The sequence below is a fragment of the Pomacea canaliculata genome, linkage group LG2 (genome assembly GCF_003073045.1).
Source record: "Pomacea canaliculata isolate SZHN2017 linkage group LG2, ASM307304v1, whole genome shotgun sequence".
Classification (NCBI taxonomy): domain Eukaryota; kingdom Metazoa; phylum Mollusca; class Gastropoda; order Architaenioglossa; family Ampullariidae; genus Pomacea; species Pomacea canaliculata.
Genome location: NC_037591.1, coordinates 41,164,835 through 41,182,797, shown reverse-complemented (window position 1 = coordinate 41,182,797; position 17,963 = coordinate 41,164,835). Strand labels below are relative to the sequence as shown.

The window sequence follows — 17,963 nt, the reverse complement described above, 5'->3', positions numbered from 1 at the left end:
CGACGTGGCGGTTATTAAAGAATAAAGGTTTAACAGAAGTCAAAGGACTTGTATGTCTCTTATTTCAATTTTATTACTGCTTCAACATGCTTAATTATATCGAAGTGTCAGTTATCATTAGTTGTCGACGTGGCGGTTATTAAAGAACAAAGGTTTAACAGAAGTTAAAGGACTAGTAGGGTGAATATCTATCTAGAGACTTAGCTAAGAGCGGTGTATGATACTCTTCTATCTGATGAATACACTACTTTTGTTTTTGAATCATTTGCCTACAAACATGGCGATCCTTAAAGAGGTCAAAAAGTGGAGGTCGGTTGTAGTCGTATTTACCAGATGGTCTGAGTTCTAACTGTGGCCGTGACCTTCACACCGTTAATGTGTTTCTGTACAATCCTGACTTCAGTGTTGTTATCATCTTTTTGTGCTGGGTGATGTTTGCATTTGTGTGTGTCTAAGGATGAAAGCTGCAGGGACAGTGGGCACACATTTGATTGTATGGTGTAATTGCACGCCCAAGTAGTGCTTTAAATAATTAAATAAAAAGGAATTACAGAAATTCATCAGATTGTCTGCCCTTGTCTTCTGTTTTCGATTACAATTTTATATCCTTCGTCATCTCTTTAATTTCCAGTTTAAATACTGCTTTAACATGCTTAATTATATAGAAGTGTCAGTTATCTTGCGTTGTCGACGTGGCGGTTATTAAAGAATAAAAGTTTAACACAAGTTAAAGGACTAGTAGGGTGCAATATGTATCTATAGACTTAGCTAAGAGCGATGTATGATACTCTTCTCCCTGATAGATGCACTACTTTTGTTTTTAATCATTTGCCTACAAACTTCATTTAAACTTCATTAAGAAATGTGACTTTGTCAGTGAGTACACACACTAAGCTGCAGTGATTAAGACCATGATAACCTTTTATTTTATCAAGAAACTACATTATTTATTTCTACTGTTTAATACATCTATAAGAAAAGTAAATAAATGTGTGGGAAAATTGATACATAATTATTGCAACAAAATACAGTGTAGAGACTTGTTTTAAGTGAGTGCGGCTTATATTATGTGTTTCTAGTACTAAGTGATAGACTGTCAGTACCAGTACAGCCCACTGGTAAAGATTCAAGTACCCTCAGGGTCAAGTAAATACATTTGTAGCAATCCTAATGGTAAAATAGTAAATGGAGTTGTCAGTACGGATTCAACCGTTTGAATCTTACTAGGCCCCCTTTCGGTTTTTCCCACACATTTATTTACTCTTCTTATAGATGTATTGAACAGTGGAAATGAATACAATAAATAATGTAGTTTCTTGAGTAAATTAAAAGGTAATCATGGTCTTAATCACAGCAGCTTAGTGTGTGTACTCACTGATAAAGTCACATTTCTTAATGAAGTTTAAATGAAGTTTGTAGGCAAATGATTAAAAACAAAAGTAGTGCATTTATCAGGGAGAAGAGTATCATACATCGCTCTTAGCTAAGTCTATAGATACATATTGCACCCTACTAGTCCTTTAACTTGTGTTAAACCTTTATTCTTTAATAACCGCCACGTCGACAACGCAAGATAACTGACACTTCGATATAATTAAGCATGTTAAAGCAGTATTTAAACTGGAAGTTAAAGAGATGACGAAGGATATAAAAATTGTAATCGAAAACAGAAGACAAGGGCACACAATCTGATGAATTTCTGTAATTCCTTTTTATTTAATTATTTAAAGCACTACTTGGGCGTGCAATTACACTATTCAATCAATTGTGTGCCCACTGTCTCCGCAGCTTTCATCCTTAGACACACACGAATGCAAACATCACCCAGCACAAAAAGATGATAACAACACTGAAGTCAGGATTGTACAGAAACACACTAACGGTGTGAAGGTCACGGCCACAGTTAGAACTCAGACCATCTGGTAATTACGACTACAACCGACCTCCACTTTTTGACCTCTTTAAGGATCGCCATGTTTGTAGGCAAATGATTGAAAAATAAAAGTAGTGTATTCATCAGGGAGAAGAGTATCATACACCGCTCTTAGCTAAGTCTATAGATAGATATTGCACCCTACTAGTCCTTTAACTTCTGTTAAACTTTTATTCTTTAATAACCGCCACGTCGACAACGCAAGATAACTGACACTTCAATATAATTGAGCATGTTAATGGAGTATTTAAACTGGAAATTAAAGAGATGACGAAGGACCCTGATAAACTTTTATTCTTTAATAACCGCCACGTCGACAACGCAAGATAACTGACACTTGGATATAATTAAGCATGTTAAAGCAGAAATAAAATTGAAATAAGAGACATACTAGTCCTTTGACTTCTGTTAAACATTTATTCTTTAATAACCGCCACGTCGACAATACAAGGTAACTGATCTTGGCGCTGACGTCACGTGATTATCCAGCCTGCAAGAGTTCATCGGCCCCCAAAGGGCTCCTTTCGGGCTGAGAAATGGGGCCGTTAAGGGAAGTTACACTCCCATCCCGGCATGTTTTGGAAGCGTAAAGTGCATTGGCCCTTGCGGGTTTTAGGAGAACTCAATCCCTCATCCCTTCAAAGCCCCTCTCAGCCCTTGGTAAATACCAGCAGACCATAAAATAGACATTCAACAATTTATTATATACAAGCAGATACACATGGTTGTAACGACACAGAATTTGTCACAAATGCCTGACCAAAAAATATTTATCATATAGGCATACAAAAAAAAAGGGTTTTAATATTTATTTACAACAAAGAATTTGAGTCTTCAAAGACTTCAGGCTAGTTGTTGCGAATACCTGACCCCCTCAAAAAGAGAAAAAAATGATCATTACAATCTTCAAAACAATTTATCTGTTAAAAGCGAAAAATAAACAAGGATATAATATTTATTTACAACAAAGAATTTGCCTCGAATGTCTGATCCCGCCACCGCCCCCCCCCAAAAAAAAAGCAAAAAACTCATTACAATCTTCAAAACAACTTAAATAAAAATAAAAATCTGATTTAAAAATTATACATTCATACTTCTTTCTTTGCGCTGTTAGTAATTATTTACATATTAAATCAAATCTGTCAAACTGTATTAATCCTCAAAATTATTTAGACACAATATTTGCCTCGGCAGCTCTCTAATTCATTAAAATCAAAACTAAATGCTTATGAGGAGGAGATTTTTATTGTATGAAAAATTGTCGGGCGATGACATTTTATTTCAATTGTATTCCACAATTATGGAGTTGACAGTGTCATAATAAATCCATCGGTCGAGTCAAACCCACGAAATACTATACGAGTGATTGCAGAAACATCGAACATTCATCATTCACCTGTTAAAGCTGGGATAAATAAGTTCTCATGAACTCAAAGACTTTCATTGGACTCGCGTGTACACATGTGCGATGTGCTTACTAAATGCGACAAAAGTGATTTTTTTTTAAACCAGTGAATACTGATTGTAAAAAGGGATTGTTCGCAACAACATGGTGCCCAAACAGGATATTTTAGTATTAAAATTCATTAAACTAAATAAATAAACTAAATAAAATTCATTAAACTAAACTATCATCGTTATTGTCAGTGCTTGTCTCTCTCTGTTCTTACCCTACTTTATTGACTATATCTCGGTACCTCGTAAACATGTAACAAGGGAAGAATGTGAGCACAGCTCAGGAGGCTGCTCCTGAAGAGATGCCAAGCACCGTTCCTTGCTGAAGGCAGGAGAGTGTCGGTCGGTATTGACGCAGCCACCCCGCTCCACCTAAAACTTTCCACCTGGAATATTAATGACTGTTGGGCATAACTGAGGGAGACAAGCGATGAGACAACAGCAATGTGGTGCTAAAGTGATCTCCCTTTCTTGAGAGCCGGCTGAAGTCCGCAAGATTAACTGTGCCACTTTAGGAAAGGCCTATAACATGTGGAAATGTCAACAGCAGAGGCTGACATTTTCGTTAATTTTTATTTCTTTTTTCTTTTCTTTATCGGGATAAAAATATATGCGAAGGAATGATGAAAGGAATGTATTAAGTTTTGAGTAGCTAGTATGTTGTACTGGTATGGTTTACTTTGTTATTTAAAAAGTTTAGCTAGAGAGACTTTTGGAATATGTGTTTGACTCATAATGTAGTGTCAATGTGGACACCTTCATCGGAGAAAAAAATTAAAAAAAAGAAGTAGGCGAAAGAACTGAAAGAATCTCTTGCATTTTGTCCTCACGCCAGAACTTAGATAGATGGACCTTCTTAGAATACAAACGGACTAATGTCACCTGCTACCAATGACTATTGGATGCTGGATGTACCCAATAGTAACAACAACAGGGTGCGTCTGCCTACTGTCTGAATCTGGGATGTCAACGAATAATAGGAAGTCATCGCTCCAGTATAAGATCAATATTTTACTGTACTTATGTTTATTGATAATTATATAGGGTACAGTGTTAGGATAGGTGTCTGCATAGGTGTCTGGATAGGCTAAGTGTTTGCAGTACTGTACTGTTATTATGGTTTAGTGCTTAATGAACGTATGAACAGACTTACGTCGAAATTCGGTTTACGTAAACTTTACGTCGTAAGTCGAGGACTACCTGTACTTTGTTTATTCCTTACATCTTCCTCCATGCACTTAGTCCCTGTTCTTTAGAGTGCCATCAGTTTCTGAAGCTACTGATTCAAGAATTTTTATTTTTTTCACCCTTTTAAGGGTACTGAGATATTTAATATATACATATATTTATACGCATTACTGTATATCTTATATCACACACACACACACATTCACTGGACAGTTTGTAACAGTAACTCCCGCTACACATACACTCATCTCCTCTTTTATATGCGTGAAAGCATCTAAGCAAAATCGCGATACTTTTACCCATGAATACCTTTAATTTTAATTTGTTTTTACCTAAACTGCTTGCCACCTGGTCTATCACTCCACTTTAGCAGAATATTGCAGGCTATAATTCAAATTAGTATTTTTGTTCTCAATATTTTAATAAACCATCTTTAACCTTCATCTTTTAACTTTGTACGATTTCTGTTGCTCAGGTGATAAGAGTGAGTTGGGGGGGGGGGGTCTGACTGGAAAGGCGGAACTTGAATTCAGTCAAACGTGACTGGCTGATGACACTGTGGTGTTATGTTCTGTCATACAACCAGCCTCTCAAACAAATTTTTGAGAATTATGTTCTGCAGTATGTCTTTCCTTGCTGAGTAATTTTGTATTTTGTCAGACACATAGACATTAGTCACAAAAGTCACACAAGACCAGTTTGCTTTTAGTAGAATTTTATTTCTCGTTGAATTTCTTGAACAAACAGAGCAATCGAGAAATACGTTGACATCCCAGAATCGGACAGTAGGCAGACGCACCCTGTTGTTGTTACTATTTGGCTACATCCAGCATCCAATACTCATTGGTAGCAGGTGACATTAGTCCGTTTGTATTCTGGGAAGGTCCGTCTATCTACCTTCTGGCGTGAGAACAAAATGCAAAACATTTGGTGTAATTGTCATTCAAAGTGTGACATTTGCACTAAGTTCTAATATAAACATAACTAGTTAAGTCTTGTCAACAAATAGTTACCGATTTCTCACGATTGCAGTTTAAAAGTTTTAATGCTTAGATAGTTCAGATAATTGTTTAAAAAATGTTTGAGTAGAAGTAATCTTTTCTACAAAATGTTTCTAATGTCGAAATGTTCTCAGGCCGGGAGATGTTTTCTCATTAAATTAAATAGTTGAACTGTTGCACCTGTTCTGGGATTACATGGGCAACCACACAATAGAATGTGCCAGTGCCATGTACAATACTTCAGATAGTACCAGACAATCGGCAACTAGAGGGCAGCAGTTGTACCCACCCACAGCAGACGAGATTGTATCAGTTCGCCTGCTTCTATTTCTTTTTAATTTCTTTTCTCCGATGAAGGCACATTGACACTACATTATGAGTCAGACACATGTTTTAACTAACTAGGTAAATCATACTAGTACAACATACTAGCTACTCAAATCTTAATGCATTTCTTTTATTATTCCTTTTCATACATTTTTTCCCGATAAACTTATTGATGATCGCGAAAATACGCAGAAAAAAATCTTAATGTTACCTCACTTGTGGAGGCATTATATTAACGCAGACATCTGCAAAATTAAAACAAAAATCACTGACGAACAAAGAAAGAAAACATGTTGATGTTAGATGTCCACTATATGTACATACTTGCACCACAACCATCATCACCTTTAAAACAAAAGTGAGAACTGTCAGGTCAGTGGCTTATCTGTGTACATGTCTAGAGGTGTTGGATGTCTGCAACATGTAACAACGGTTTCCACAGTGACTGAGGTGAGCCGCAGCGTGCAATGGTAGGTCAGCTCACTCTTGCTTACTTTCACCAGCCACCTCCTTCCTTTCCTGGCCTCCCTCCACAATCGTTTATAGTGTGTGGTCAGTCACGTGGTGTGTGGTCAGTCACATGGTTTGTGGTCAGTCACATGGTGTGTGGTCAGTCACGTGGTGTGTGGTCAGTCACATGGTTTGTGGTCAGTCACGTGGTGTGTGGTCAGTCAAATGGTTAAAACTAAAACGTTTATAAAGTTTGGGCAAAAGAGGAGGAGGTGATTGTGACTATTGATAGTTGCGGTCACATGTTGCAGACTAGAAGTCAGGGCAGTTTTCGTAGGAATTCGATCTCGTATGTTGTGTCCTTATTTCTGTCAACAGGTAAAGAGCATGTCTGTCACTAATACAATAGAAGGAATACTACTATAAAGTTTGCTACTAAGAAACAAAGCCCGTTAAACGTGTTTTTTTCTATTGTCGCTGTTGTTCTAATTTACAAATGCTATGGTTGTACATGGTGACTCCCAGTTATCCAAAGCTTAATCCCATGGGGATGTTGTCCGTTTAATGTGCTTGTCTAAAACCATCCAGGAGACGATGATCTGTGTCTCTACAAAGTCTAGAGTTGTGTCGGAGATAAACAGCGAGAGGACTATGGCGGATACACAATCACATAAATAGGGCATCATACAGACACAGACAATAGACAGTGAGGGACATTTCAGTGTAAAACGATGCAAAATAGACCTGCTGTAAGACAAGATATTTGCGTTTATTCTACAAACTTATACTTGTAACAAACATAAAATTTTGTGTTTGTTTTAATTGTTGTTGCTTTGAATCAAGTTATCATTATTTCTTTATCTTTTATGTCAAGCCTTGAAAGTACACGTGTTTACAATATAAGACTACAGCTAGGGACGATACAGGTGAAAATGTTACAGACACCAGAAACCATACAGGTGTGACAAGAAAGTGAGTTAGGTGTCAGACGAGGTGTTCAGCTATGGTGACAAGAAGAGACATCAGCACGTGTGTCACTAAACTTAATTTCATAGTACTTACTATCCAGGCACCTGTTAATAACAAAATGGCAGCATCCATCTGTTGGTGAACACGGACTGCCGATACCTTTGCACTGAAACCGAACCAAACACATCATTAGTTGAAGTCGGTGATGAAGACATTAAAGTGCTGCACGGATGAGAGCTACACCCTGCCTAGAGGATTGCTTGTCTGGAACAGACTCTAAAGTGTTTTACTATTGTTGTAACAACCTTTTAGGATTAATCTTAATTAATTGTATCTTTTTATATCAGTCGTATGGAAAGTCTCTTTCTTTCTACTAATAAACAAATTTATACAACTGTAACAAATCTTTATAATTTATATGTTTAACTTCAATGTCTATGCAGACGCTCATAGTGAAGAACTTCAGACATGCTGGCATCCATGGATGTGTGTAGCTGCCATGTTGCACAGTCACCAAGGGAGTCACATCATCCATCTCCTACAAGTAAAATGCTGGAGTTAAAGCTGGGATAAATCAGTTCTCATGAACTCAAAGACTTTCATTGGACGCGCGAGTACACATGTGCGATGTGCTTACTAAATGCGACAAAAGTGATTTTTTTAAAACCAGTGAATACTGATTGTAAAAGGGGATTGTTCGCAACAACATGGTGCCCAAACAGTCTTGGTATATTGTACTGTCGGCAATTGGACCGTTTAAACGAATACATCATCCAGAAACGTCCAGCGCTCGTTTATATTGAAGGAGTCGTGTTCCGTCATGACGATGTCAGACCATACACACGTTGGATCCCTCGTCAACAGTTATTGGAGCTTGTATGGGACATGTTGCCACACCCACCATACTTGCCTGACCTTCCACCTTCAGACTTCGACTCCTTGTGTGGTACAACTTTCAATTCAGATGAGGCTGTAAATCAACACCTTGTTCAGTTTTTCGCCGATAAAGACAGGTCCTTCAATGATCAAAGAATTATAGAGCTTACTGAAAGATGGCAAAAGGTTATCAAATAAAACGGACAGTATATCATTCATTGATCTGTAGATAAATATATGAAAAACAGAAAAATACGTAATAACTATTCTGACACCCCAATATTTACTGAAGACAGCCCTCTCTCACTGAGTTTTGCTACTGTGGTTAGTTTTACAATTGTTAAGTAAAAGAAGACAATTTCTCGAGAGCTCTTACTGGTGATAATTCCGTAAAAAAGGAATGCTGACACTTATATAGTCAGTTCTGACAAATTATTTCACATAATGCTTACAAAGTCACTAACTTCACACTCCTGACAACCCAAAATCAAGAAATTATTGAAGAACCAGGGTTAAAACAATCATTGAACACCCACTTCTGAGAAATGATTGACCTCTCTGAGCCACGGTCCGGTGGATGTCTGACGTCATCAAGTGTGTTCCAGTGCCAGGCCAGTACCGTGGCCGATGGCTGTTGCTGATGTTTGTGGATGACGGGATTGTGGATTTGGGGGGTTCATAACAGGTAGGTCTCAGTTCAGAACTGCCCAAAGTCCCCCGAAATGTTACCACCACATCCGTTAGCTGTGATCAGGTTATGGTAAAACGCCTGGTGAACTCTGATTCGAACACCACCCACCCACCTACGTATTTACCACCTACCTATTTATTTTTATTTTACTGCGAAGAATTTTTACCTGATTTTTAAAATAAAATCATTGATTTTCCCAAACATTACCATTAACGGCATTAGAGTCAAAGAGAAACATGGGGGAGGATGTATTCTAACTCCCTTCTCTCCTCGACCAACTCTCAAGATTCAAGTTTCAAGATTCTTTATTCTCCAAATGGCGTTGTCAGGTTACGACGGGACACAACTCCACACACGCTACGAGACTGCAATATGATTCTTATCGCTCCGAGACCATAAATTTGGCCGGCAGTTCTCTGGGTTGCCCCCGACAAGTCTTGGTCAGAACTGTAGGAGGGAATGGAATGTTTTACTGGACCCGCCATACTATTGAAGTCTTTGATTTGTACACCGCCTTTGTAATTTTATTGATAGAATCAAGTGCACAATAATTAATGTGCATGGTATTATGCCAATAACATGAAGAACTGGCGACGAACTGTCGGATACACAGATGGTGTATGTGAAATCTTCGTGTTGGTGAAAATAAGGGAAATTCACTTATTAATTAGAGGTCGATAGGCTAAACTGCAACGTGTTGCAGCCAGAATGTATAAATATATAAATTATTTGCCTACATGAGAGACTGTGCTGGAGTATTTTTAGGAGCTGAGTAATGTGCACTGCATGATCGTTAGACACACATAACAACCCGCTGGCATGAATGTAGCTACGTGTGCAGACACACAGACATATATATATATATACACACACAGACATATATATCTATACACACACAGACATATATATATATATACACACACAGACATATATATCTATACACACACAGACATATATATATATACACACACAGACATATATATATATCAATCATATTACAACAGAAGGTCAATATATCGTGAAAGGATTGGATTGACTTTAGAATTATGCCATTATGCTTATTATTCATTATTTATAAACACTATTTATTCGGTTAAGTACACAGAATATTTTAGATACATATTATTATAGGTAGACTGTCGACTGCCCAGAAATGGTTTACTTACTTTACAAGACCAACAGACGAAATAAAAGACGAGTTAAAAGGGAAGGGGTTAGAAAGTGCGTTATGAAGTATAAAAAGTTCTACCAGTCCACCTGCTGACTCTCAGCGCAGCGCCCCCACACTCGACCTGACGACAATTAACTAAATTTACAATGCAAAAAACGAGAAAATTTCTAATCAACCAAAGCCTGAGTTCTCCTGTTTCATCGCATACTGTCGGTACAGAATTCATTACGACAGTACGAGTAGGTTCATTTTGGTCCCCACGTAAGTTGTACAAATAAACCTTGTTTTAATGATATATTATTTATAGATTTTTTTAAACGGTTCCAGATATGAGCAGACCAAGTACTAATGCTTTAAGACGAAGGAAGACAATAAGATTTACAAGATCGTTGCCAGACGCAGAGTGTGGTATTGCTCCCTTTCAGTAGTAAACTCATTGAGATATTTGCCCTCCGTCTCAGCCCCGACATATCCCGTAAATTTCACGTGTTGGTGTAAATTTGTCATCGATAGAACCTAAGTCCCAGTGAGAAATCGCCTCACATCAACATATCATCGACTACTATCGTAAAATGACTGTGAGGAAGCTGCTCTGGGATTGCACAAGCACGAAAATCAGGTACAGGTGGTCCTCGGGATACGACAGCCCCGAGTTACGATGATTGGTGGTTACAACACATCTCCCATCGACTGTATAAAGCCTTGTTTACCTCACATCTCCCATTGGCTGTATAAAGCCTTGTTTACACTTCAGCGATAACAAAGCTTCCTTCTGAGTGGATTTAACGGATGAATAGAGAGACGAGTGTCTGTATAACAACTTAATTGACAACTTTCTTCTCATTTAAAGGAGTGTCTGTGTGGTGTCGCTCATAGTTGTAGGAACAAAGTGCGACAATGAAAACAGTAACAACAACAACAACAGTAACAACACCAATAACACCACCAACAGCAACAGCAGCAACAACAATAACAATAATAATAACAACAACAACAAACAACAACAACAACAACAACAACGATTATTTGTGGAGGTGGGGGGAGAATTTAAAGCAGCTTTAAACCGTACAAAAGATAAATGCTCGGTATACCTACCTTCTGTCCATCAGCTCTCAAGTGCCAATAATTTACTTGTCGTGGACGACCAGGAGGCTCGCAGTCTTATTTATGGTCTTGTGCGATAAGAACTTATAGCAGTCACGTGTCTTTTGGATTTCAAAGCCTCTGTTCCAGCTGGGGGAAAGCTTCAGTCGCTGAATGACTCGATCTGGAGATGAGGTTGGACCGGTAACAAGAATGAAGCACCTGATAGAAGCTCTTGCTTTCTTGCTTCTCTTCGGCTCTGAGGCCATTGATGGTAATGTCTGAAACTTTTGGTCTAAGTATATCGTGAAAATCAGACTTGTGATTCCTTCTTGTAATAAATTTATGATCTCCTGTTTTACTGGAAGAAGGTTTGCGACAAGTATTGCTATTTTATTTAATTTTATTTAAAATTTAATATTGTTTTTGAACATGCATGCCTGAACCACAGTATGACAGTGTATTCACACATATCAAACAAAAGGGTTGAGATAAAGTTCAGACATCTTCATCCTGACACAGATGCTGACAGAAAGTAACTAAAATGATAAAGATTTAGAGCTGACAAATTCAAGTTGAGTAAGCTCATTTCTTTATAATGAAGGATATATTAGGACAGGCTAATAAACTTTAAGTACAGCAGAAATTTACTTACAGTTAATGCCAAGACCAGTTCTACTAGAACAGTATTTAAATTTTACACCTAGACATCGTCACAAACTCTTTGTTCATTGTTCATTGCAAAAACAAAAAAAATTAAAGTGAAAAATTGCAAACAATTTATTTGACTGATTGATTAATAATATTTGCAATTTTGAATCACATTTCTAGGGTTTAATTTGAGAATTCTTTAAGCGCTAACCACATACAATGATCCGAACCACAGCTCAGGGGTGTGGCGGCAACCTATCGGGTGCCTACGGAGAGTTCTGGAGTGAAAACTACCCCAACGAGTACCCCAAGTTGAAACGAAACTGTACCTGGCATTTAACCGCCCTACCCGGGACAATCATTCAGCTCGAATTTCTGGATTTCGACCTGGAACCTGTCGGGCTGTACTCGGGGTATAACTACACCGCCTGCATGTTCGATTATGTGATCGTCGAAGACCCTCTGTCCGGAACAGCATGGAGAGAGTAAGAGTATACCAAACAATTCTTTTTTTTTTTAGACAGCCTTTTCAAAGTCCATTTGTCTTACCAAGGGGTCGAATGTTAAATGTTGTGTGTAGTTATTTATGACTACTATGCAAAACAAATCTTAAGTTTAAAAATATCATTCTATTTAAGTTTTGTGTCTAATTATGTCACTTTTATTCCAATAAAGTTTTTTCAATTTTTAACCCTAATTTTTCAATAATAGCGATTTTTTTACGGGGAAAATCGCAAGGGTAGAAGATTCCCAAGTGCCCTAAACCTCCAAGTGTTAGCAAAGAAAGTGCCATACAAAATGAGTGATGTCCAGGCAACGTCTAGAAAAAAAACATATAATGTAATTTATAGAAAGAAAATAAAATAGAAAACAATATCACGACATTACAACACATATTACTAGATCCGAAATGATAAAAACAATACATAACAATCTAGTAATTTATCTCCGATGATCTATGCATTGCAATATATATATACACGCATAAAGTAACAATATTTTCCTAAGTAAATCTCAATAGAATTCCCGTCAGAATTATTGTCTTTCGCCAGTAGTTGATTAAGGAAAGCAACACGTTATTGTCAAGAAATATTACAAACATTAAAGTTGACAAGGACTCTTATGATGATGATGATGATGATGATGATGATGATGATGATGATGATGATGATAATCAAAATAATGGTTTCTTTATTATTAATTAATTTATTCATAATTATTTTTCCTTGTTTAGTCTGTGCGGAAACACTCTTCCTCCAGTCATGCGCGGGTCGGGTAACATCTTGACTGTGTTGTTTGGCTCCGATACTGATGACAGCTACCGAGGTTTCAAAGCTCAGTTTCAGTCAAGTAAGTTGTTGACACGAGTGAGTGTGTGTGGTGTTAACAATAGACACAAAACAGTAAAATATTTATTCGTGCATTTCACTACTTTTATATAAACAATAATAACTTGTGTTTGTTAATCCAAAGTTTTCAAGTATTTGACGTGACCAACATGTTTGACAAAGAAAGAAGGTTATCTGCTGAACGCAAGAGAGAGACAGAGACAGAGGCAAAGAGACAGAGAGAGATCTTCTCATTATCTTGTTACAAGATGACTTCTTAAAATATCTGTACACCTCTCATGTCAGATCCGTGCCCCGATGCCATCAACGACTGTGATCACATTTGCATCGAGAACCAGGGTTCCAGATCCTGCTTATGTTACAAAGGATACATCCTAAACAGCAATGATGCTAAAACTTGTGATGGTAAGTACTTCTCTACCGGAGGTTTATTATGATCTTACATACATAGAACATGACTTCTACATCTTTGACTTTGTCTGCTTCCGTCTGTATACAAGCGGATGAGAATGATGGCCAATGTTTTATGCTGCTGTTATTTTGTTGTTATTTTTATTGTCTTGATAATGACGATGATTGCTACCTCTTGTGTTTCACCATGTGACTAGACATCGATGAATGTGCAATTAGAAGACACAAGTGTGGCCAGACCTGCCTCAACCAGCCAGGATCCTACACCTGCGACTGTGACCCTGGGTACCGACTGATGGCGGACGGCTTTGCCTGTGAAGGTTGGAGAGTTCGTAGGTCAAAGATGTGAAATCTCTAACTGTGAAGGTTGTAGAACATCAGTTCCTAGCCCCACCGATGTGAAACCTCTAGCTGTGAAGGTTATTTAATACAATTGTTCAGATAAAACACGTGTTTGAGCGGGGAGCAATCACCGATGTACTTCAAAAACTAGTTTAATTAATACCAATCATAACGCAATTCATGGATAAAATGTTTCCGATCTCTTTTCAACACTATATCAACGAATGATGCAGACCATCACACAGAGAGATGCTATGGTAGGATTTCGAGTGCCTTTAGTATCAGGCAGTCAATGCTGGTGTTTGTGATCCAGTGACATCTCATGGGGGGAATTGAATGTCACTCTGAGCGAAATATATCAGGATATTTGGAAATAACGAGGTTGACATCATGACACGTGGTCTGTGTATCTTGGGTAGTTTTGTTGACTGATATTTGTTAAGTTTACATGAAGCGTCCACTTTCAAAACTTTATCTTAAAACTCACGCGTCTGTCGAACCTTCAATATTCATTGGGTAAAACATTTCAAATTCTAAGCTATCCCTCCCAACACTCTCGCACGTCTGCTTCTACATGTTCAAGCTATTAGTTCATCCTGTAAATACAATGTTTCAAACATCACTCACACGCGACAACTGTAAATTAACCGAAGAGCACACTTGTGATGATGATATTCGAGATGCACAAGAACCCTGACGATGAGGATTGTGCTTCTTTTGCAGACATCGACGAGTGCACGGAACTGGCTGACCCGTGTGATCAAAGGTGCTACAACCTCCCCGGCTCCTATGCGTGCGCATGTGACCCCCAGTTCACACTCACCGCTGACGAATCTGCGTGTGAGCCTGTGAGTAAAAACGCAGGTGAGCAACTATATGCACAACATGCAAGCTGCATTTTCTTGTTTTTTTCAGATTTGTTTGTATTTCTTTATTTCTTTTCATCATCATCATCATCATCATTATCATCATCATCGTCGTCGTCGTCGTCGTCGTCGTCGTTCTTGTTTGACAGTTAATTACATTGCAGAATCATCTAACAAACTAAAATAAAGAAATAGGCAGCTGGAGCACATAAGAAAGTAAAACGTTGCTATGATATATCGCAGTGATCGACAACACCACCACCGCCGCCACCAACAGCAACAACACGGGCTACGACAAGAATCTGGTGCTGGGGTTGGCCATCGCCCTCGCCGTGTCGCTGCTGGTGTTACTCCTGCTGCTGCTGCACCTGTGCACCAAGTGCTGCGCCAAAACTGCGAAGACCAGGTAGAAGGTTGTTTCGTGAATCACCTGCAGCTCACACTACTTCCGTCGGTCGTATAGTCGGCATACTGTAGCCGAGGGGAGTAGCTGGTTGCTTCACCGGGGATACGAGAGGGTTCGATACCTTTGTATTTTCATATTTTCACACCTCACCCAGGTGTAGAGCGGGTACCTGGACAAATAACGAGCAGAGCTCGCACAAAAAGCTGACCTCGAGAACACGCGCTCTCAAACCCCTCACTTCCTACAGTTTAAACATTATGATACTACCTTCTCCTTGACTTTTTACAACCCAATCCCCTTTAAATCCCGTTTGTTGTAATTGTGTTATATTGCAGTACTGACTGTTGCTTTCCTCTGTATTCCATTTGTCTTAAATGTTTGCTTCATCATCTTGTCTAGGAATCCTGGTATGTTTATTGTCAACAGGCAGTGAAGTAAGGTCAAAGAACTTCCTGACTTTGTTAGTCGAATAATTCATTGTGAAGACAAGGTGGATGTTGCCGATGTAACAGAATACTTGTGTGTTTATGTTTATTTGTGTATACTGTACAAGAAAGAGGTAGGTTATTACAGACATATATTTATAGGTTTACACGCAAGCTCTCTGTAAGCTCTTCCCCTATCCCTAGAAACTATTGAAGACATTTTCTTACACAAACACCTGAATAGAGTCCTGCCGGTAGTTATCTAGATGACAATGTAGGACAATACCAGTAATAAATGGACACAATCGTCTCCCGAAGGAGGTAAGTTCAATTCTATTTTCTATGACAGCAAGAAGAAGATACCCCCCAAGCGCCGGGGGAGCAGGGTGGACGTGGTCCCGAGTCAGCAGCACGTGAACTACGTCCGTCAGCCGCGACACTGGCCCGGCACCGCGCCGGACTTCATGACCAGCTCCGCGGCTCCCTTCAGCCACATGAAGAGGTTCACTGAACTTCCGGCCCTCAGTGTCCAGTGATGTCAGCCCTGGACACCCAGTCAGTTTAGAAGTGGATGTTCAGTAACCTGTCAGAAAATAATGGTCAATAATTCGTCAGATAGAGTGGTAATTGATTTACTGTCATTAAGTGTTCAATGAACTGTCAATAGAAACAACTCACTGAGCTCTCGACAAAATCATTTTACATGTTGATGCTGTTAGTTGAGAGAGAGACTGTATTCAGAAATGTTTCTCTAAGTGCACGATCTCCTCTAGTTTACTTTCTTCAGTGAAGATTAAGCGGATTAACATAATAAATTCTTTATGTTGCATGAAAATTTCAGAATTAAAAACATTTTTACTATTTCTTCATTTTCATAAAGTAATGATAGCATTTTATTTATTCATGTATTGCATCTTTGATTACATTGTAGCGGTAAAATGCTGAAGCCAAAATCAACATGATTATTTCGTGATTATCAGAAGTAATAAATCTTAAGAAATGGAATTTAAATATTTGGAAATTTACAAGATACATAATCAATAAAATTGACAAATAAGGTAATTTTTCTTCATTGTTTAATACAATTATCATTACTCTTTATCAAGAGTGACAACTAAATAAATCAAGCGAAGGCATTTCAGGAGATGGGTTGGAATCAGTTCGAGAGAGAGAGAGAGAGACAGAGAGAGAGACAGAGAGAGTGATTACTTCCGATAGTTGACCTGGGACAACACAAATTCTGTCAAAGGTGTTGGGATAAAAGCATTTAATGTTAATTCTACAAGCCATGTCATCGGTTATGGCCCTTTGAAGGATTAGACGGATAAATAACATGGTTTGCCTCCGAAAACAAATGCATGCAGTCATAATTCATAGAAAAAAACACCAGAAAATACAGATTAATGACAACAACCTCATGAAACAAGGAAAAAGAAGAATCAATTTACAGCAGGGGTCTCAAACACGCGGCCCGCGGGCCGAATGCGGCCCGCGAAACATTTTTGTGCGGCCCTCGGCCACGTCCGCGGTGTATATGTATGTTGTGCTTGGTGATTAACTCCCGCAGTGAAAATTACCCCAGTTATTAGTGACAGAGACAAAGTCAACTTATTTTAATAAACTAAACTGCCTGTGCATGTAATAAACTACACTAAATGTAATTAATAATTATAAAAACTTTATTTTAGCATTTAACTGCAGTGACAGTAGTGTTCGTAAAATTTAATGAAAAAACATTTTCTTTTCGTGGTGCGGCCCGCTGACTGGCTGTTACTTTCCACTGCGGCCCACATGCTAATATGAGTTTGAGACCCCTGATTTACAGGAATGAATGTGGCTTAGAATCTCAAATTCTTTATAAGCTTTAAGTACCTGTAAAAATGATATATACATTGTAATGTCGGACCTTGGCAAGATACCCCAGGGGACACAATCCCTCATACTAAATATTGATTAACATGTGGGTTTGTCTCCCCTGTCTCCCGCTATGGACCAGTCGATATCTTGGTAAATAGAACTCTCCCTGTTGACTTTCACCGGGAAGGCACAGAATACACCACTCCACACGACCTTGTTGGCAAAGGAAATCAGTAAGATAGAAATAATGTTCATAAACGGTAAATTCGAGAAATACCTACATGAGAAATATGGTCATGTGTAGCAGACCCTTTACAGGTGGCGTGACTTTCATCAGTATTTGACACCTCCATCTATTTGTCTATTTGTTGGTATTTATTTGAGCGTCAGTGATTCTGTCGGCGTCTCTGTATCTCTGTCTCTGCAATCACTCGTCGTTATGTCTTTGTATTTACATGAAGTGTATAAACAGCTCTGTGTGTGTGTGAATTCGCGCGCATGTTTGCTTATTA

At 38.4% G+C, this 17,963-nt stretch overlaps 1 protein-coding gene and 1 long non-coding RNA gene across 2 annotated transcripts; one reads left to right on the top strand and one right to left on the bottom strand.

Moving 5' to 3' along the window:
* Positions 1-5,274: 5,274 nt before the first annotated feature.
* On the bottom strand, positions 5,275-7,517 carry LOC112557277. The gene is made up of 3 exons (XR_003097933.1): positions 7,417-7,517; positions 6,116-6,149; positions 5,275-5,476 (listed from the first exon to the last, which is right to left on the bottom strand). It is a non-coding gene; the product is annotated as an uncharacterized LOC112557277 (long non-coding RNA).
* Positions 7,518-11,301: 3,784 nt separating this feature from the next.
* Positions 11,302-16,636, top strand: LOC112557517 (tolloid-like protein 2). Its single transcript, XM_025227429.1, has 8 exons — positions 11,302-11,418; positions 12,031-12,280; positions 13,030-13,145; positions 13,430-13,549; positions 13,753-13,875; positions 14,621-14,761; positions 15,007-15,169; positions 15,944-16,636. Exons 1-8 carry the CDS (start codon positions 11,319-11,321, stop codon positions 16,128-16,130), a joined length of 1,200 nt encoding a protein of 399 aa, XP_025083214.1. The 5' UTR covers positions 11,302-11,318; the 3' UTR covers positions 16,131-16,636.
* Positions 16,637-17,963: the final 1,327 nt, after the last annotated feature.